Source organism: Cynara cardunculus (assembly GCF_001531365.2).
Source record: "Cynara cardunculus var. scolymus isolate 2C chromosome LG 1, CcrdV1, whole genome shotgun sequence".
NCBI classification, from domain to species: Eukaryota; Viridiplantae; Streptophyta; class Magnoliopsida; order Asterales; family Asteraceae; genus Cynara; species Cynara cardunculus.
The window spans coordinates 15820713-15821249 of NC_037528.1; the positions used below are offsets into that span (position 1 = coordinate 15820713).

The 537-nt window shown below is 40.8% G+C and overlaps 1 protein-coding gene across 1 annotated transcript in view; it reads right to left on the reverse strand.

Annotated features, from left to right (window-relative positions):
• Window positions 1-107, reverse strand: part of LOC112512064 (ribulose bisphosphate carboxylase small chain, chloroplastic) — a 3337-nt gene extending 3230 nt beyond the window's left edge. The window contains exon 1 of the mRNA XM_025117864.1: window positions 49-107. Coding sequence (XP_024973632.1) covers window positions 49-92 — 44 coding nt within the window. The 5' untranslated portion in view covers window positions 93-107. The remainder of the gene's footprint in view (window positions 1-48) is intronic.
• Between the last annotated feature and the right edge of the window lie 430 nt (window positions 108-537).

Below are 537 nucleotides of genomic sequence, written 5' to 3' on the forward strand. Positions count from 1 at the left end.
GACTTGAGACCGGTGAAAGGAGCGACGAGGCTAGCTTGAGCAGAGGTGGTGCGGTTGACGGTGGCGACGGCAGAGGAGGAGATGGAGGCCATTTTGTGGGGAAGGCGATGAGTGATTTGAGTCCACATTGATCCATGGGTATATATAGTGGTATTTACCATGTAAGGGACAAAACAAATCTATCCAAATTCGGACGTAGTTGTGGCTCATGACATTACATGCATCATGTCCACATAAAAAGGTGGATGTAATGCCTTATCATTAACCAATAACCACCATCACCATGCAACATGCCCTCCTTTAATTCATGCTTTTACATTTCAGGTATTACATCTATACTTTCTTCACTCTCTTACTTAATAATGTGAGTTTCAGAATGTTCCAGGAGTAGGGGAAAACACTATTAGGGACCGTTTATCAAATACTTACCCGGTAAATGTTTAACGGTAAAATTTTACACTATCACTTAATTACTGGGTAAGACTTTAAGTACATCAAAACGGCATCATATGCAACAATTTACCTAGTAAGCACTTA